The 3,938-nt window shown below is 39.5% G+C and overlaps 1 protein-coding gene across 2 annotated transcripts in view; it reads left to right on the top strand.

Annotated features, from left to right (window-relative positions):
- Positions 1–3,938, top strand: part of INO80 (INO80 complex subunit) — a 148,807-nt gene that overhangs the window by 38,748 nt on the left and 106,121 nt on the right. For both annotated transcript variants that reach the window (XM_023514274.1, XM_003791734.3), the window contains 3 exons: positions 873–932; positions 1,558–1,700; positions 3,243–3,327. In XM_023514274.1, the coding sequence (XP_023370042.1) occupies positions 873–932; positions 1,558–1,700; positions 3,243–3,327 (288 nt within the window). The remainder of the gene's footprint in view (positions 1–872; positions 933–1,557; positions 1,701–3,242; positions 3,328–3,938) is intronic.

The raw sequence follows: 3,938 nt of genomic DNA, 5'->3' as shown, positions 1-3,938 counted from the left end.
GTGTATGTGGCTGGCACCCTAACCACTTAGCTACGGGCACTAAGCCAAAAAGCTGAATTTTTAAAAGTCTTGTATTTTCCTGTAGCACAAATACTTTAATATCCTCATAATCTAGTCAAGAATTGAGATGATTTGGAGCTGGGATTTAGTACCAATTAAGACAGGTCTGTGTATGGTTTACCTTTACTACTTGCGTGTGGGATTTGAGTTACACCTTAAAGCCAGGGATGTGGCTGGATACCACAGTTGTACTCCTTGAACTATAGTTTTTGTTCCGTGTATCTATGTCCCTTAAGGAATACTCTTTTCAGTTTGCTACCCTTGAATGTATTGGAATGGATCAGTACCATCATGGGAAAGTATTACCTCTTTTGGCTTCCTTTACCTCCAGAACCTGCTTTCTTTCTTTCTTTTTTTTTTTTTTTTAAGAGACAGTCTCATTTTGTCACCCTTGTAGAGTGCCGTGGTGTTACAGCTCACAGCAACCTCCAGCTCTTGGGCTTAGGCGATTCTCTTACCTCAACCTCCTCAGGAGCTAGGACTACAGGCACCCACCACAACGCCTGGCTATTTTTTGTTGCAGTTTGACTGGGACTGGGTTTGAACCCGCCACCCTCGTATATGGGGCTGGCGCCCTACTCACTGAGCCACAAGCGCCTCCCTCTCCACTGCTTTCTAACAAATGTATTTTGTTTGTCTTTTTATTTGGTCTATAGGAGATTAAACCATCTAGTTCACCAATCACAGAAGAGGAAGTCTTATACTTTACTCTATTAGCTTCTTTTTCAGTCATTCTAAATAACTAACTTCTTTGAGATGATGCTCTTAAGATTGTCAATAGAAAATAATGTATATGTTGGCCCCTTTTCCAGGTGCTACCATATTGGGGAAACCCTCATGATAGAAAAGTCATCAGGAGATTTTGGAGTCAGGTAACTTTCTGCTTACTACAAACGTACATACATGCAGTCATTATTTTTCCAATTGATTTGAATAATTTCTATGGACAAAATCTTATGTATTATATAGAGGGTGCCAAAAAATATATACACATTTTAAGCAAGGAAAAAAACTGTATTAAAATTTAAAATTGCAATACTCAGTATATACCCATAATAAAAGATAAATACAAATCACTTTGAGTACCTCTTACAATTGCAGAAGTCAATTACAGGGTGACTTGAGTATTACAAATTTTATGCAGTTTTTTCCTTTCTTAAAATGTGTGTACTCATTTTTGGCACCCTCTGTATTTCTGGATACTGAGCAAGAGTCTTTTTCTGATAAAATACTTTTCTTATTATAGACAATCAGTTAGACTTAAGTCCAAGATTAAGTAAGAACTTTTTAATAAGCTTTTGGCATAGTTCGTGATAAAGGTGACTGCTTTAAAAATAATTTTGGTTCACTTTATTGCTTATCTCCCTACTACATCAGACAAGCACATTTTCAGGACATGTTAAATATCTTGATCCTAGAGTATATAGTCCATAACTTTATTACCTTGTTATGAATTTTTAGGTATACTCTTTCTCCCTTCCTCTCTTATATTTACAGAAGACCCTCTACACTCAGGATGCCCCCTTCCATGTGGTTATCACTAGCTACCAGCTGGTGGTACAGGACGTAAAGTATTTCCAGCGGGTAAAGTGGCAATACATGGTACTGGATGAGGCTCAGGCGCTCAAGAGTAGTTCCAGGTAATATGAGTAGTAGCAGCCAAACTCAGTGGATTGGGTTATTCCTATATATGAATGAATGAGGATCAAAGACATGGCCTGACACGGTTTCTGTATCTGCCCTGTAACTGACCAGAAGGCAAAAATTCCCTTTACATTTTTTCCTGGGACACACATATTAATACATAGATTACAATGATTTGTATCAATTTTTAGCACCCTATTCAGTAATTATGACTGAGTAACAGATTGTTTTTCTTCAAGGTAAATTTATAAAAGTTCTAAATAGTAAGCAAAGTGTTTCATTATGTGAATTGGTGGTTCTGTCAACTTTATGTCGATTGTCTCAGTCACTGAATAGCGACTAGAACTCCAAGAATGCTTTTACAACTGAGTATAGGCTCGGCGCCTGTGGCTCAAGTGGCTAAGGCACCAGCCACATACACCTAAGGTGGTGGGTTCGAATCCAGCCCTGGCCTGCCAAACAACAATGATGGCTGCAACCAAAAAATAGCCGGGCGTTGTGGCGGGTGCCTGTGGTCCCCGCTACTTGGGAGGCTGAGGCAGGAGACTCGCTTGAGCCCAGGAGTTGGAGGTTGCTGTGAGCTGTGAAGCCACGGCACTCTACCTAGGGGGACAGCTTGAGGCTCTGTCTCAAAAAACAAAACAAAACAAAACTGAGTATAAAATGTTACTCAGTAGTCAGGTTTGGTGTATTTTTATTATCAATTGGCAAGTCCACACATAGCTCTTTCTTAGAGGTCTTTGTTAAGTGGCTAGATGGTGTTTTTCATCCTCTAAAGTGGATTATTTCATATTACACTTTTTTTGAGACAGAGTCTCACTATGTTGCTCTCTCCGTAGAGTGCAGTGGTGTCACAGCTCACAGCAACTTCTAACTCTTGGGCTTAAGCAGTTTTCTTGCCTTAGCCTCCCATGTAGCTGGGACTATAGTTGCCCACCACAGCACCTGGCTATTTTCTGTTGGGAGTAGTCATTGTTTAGCTGGCCCGAGCCAGGTTCAAACCCTCCAGCCTTGATGTATGTGGCTGGCACCATAACCACTGTGCTACAGACACCAAGCCATATTACACTTTTTTTGAGGGAGGATTCACCTGTGGCCAGGAGCACTGAAGACTAATCTTATATTTTCTTCTCATATCCCCTCTTCTTGCATTGCTCCCTCCAGACTCACATCAGAAGTACACAGATTGACTTTAATTCTTTATCCTGCCCATAAGTAACTTCTAATTAAATAAACAAAATGGACCAAAGATAATAGAAGAGTTTCTAAAGCTAGAAATGATTTAACTCTGCTAATTTGAGGGCTGTGTTTTGCCTAAGCCTTCATTCTGTGTTTTTGGTATAGAAGAGTCAGTTACCTTCACTTTTTCTATTCTTAGCATTGTTAAAAATAATCTTTTTCAGTTGTATATGTGATGGAATAGTAGTTTGTGAGTATTACTTTTTGGGAAAATACTTTTAGAAATATGGGGTCTCAGTAGGGGAAATAAAGGAAAATTTACAGCTAACATGCAATTTATTACTTATTTTATTCAACAGTGTTCGTTGGAAGATCCTTTTACAGTTTCAGTGTCGAAATCGGCTTTTGCTAACTGGGACCCCCATTCAGAACACCATGGCAGAGGTAGGCACAGGTTTATGTCTTCATAAAACAGAATGGTTCCAGCAAAGCTTAAAATTCTCTACCCATGACCCTATGGAGTGCTGCTGCTCTATATAAATTATAGTTCCCACATAAAAAGAAGAATTTGACCATAGCTTGCCCTAAGTCATGTTTTAGGCATCATTTGTATTTTCTAATTCTCTGGCATAAGGCTAATGAATTATTTTATTCCTTTGTGTAATAGCTAGTGACCTCTTTAAGAAATGTTTTTCATCTAGCAGAGATGTTTTTATTCTGGAGTTAAAAAGTAACATTCTTTAACAGTGAAAGAAGGTAATTAATTAATTTATTTTTGAGACAGAGTCTTCTTTTGTTGCCCTGGGTAGAGTGCCATGGCCTCATAGCTCATAGGAACCTCAAACTCTTGGGCTTAAGTCATTCTCTTGCCTCAGCCTCCCAAGTAGCAGGAACTACAGGCATTTGCTACAATGCCCTGCTAGTTTTAGAAGTGGGAATCTGGCTCTTCTCAGAGTGGTCTCAAACCCAGGAGCTCAGGCAATCTACCCACCTCGGCCTTCCAGAGTGCTAGGATTATAGGCGTGAGCTACTGTGCCTAGCCAAAATTTTTTCTT

The sequence above is a fragment of the Otolemur garnettii genome, unplaced genomic scaffold (assembly GCF_000181295.1).
Source record: "Otolemur garnettii isolate 467f Iridium unplaced genomic scaffold, OtoGar3 scaffold00050, whole genome shotgun sequence".
NCBI lineage: Eukaryota > Metazoa > Chordata > Mammalia > Primates > Galagidae > Otolemur > Otolemur garnettii.
This window is presented reverse-complemented; position numbering and strand designations above follow the sequence as displayed.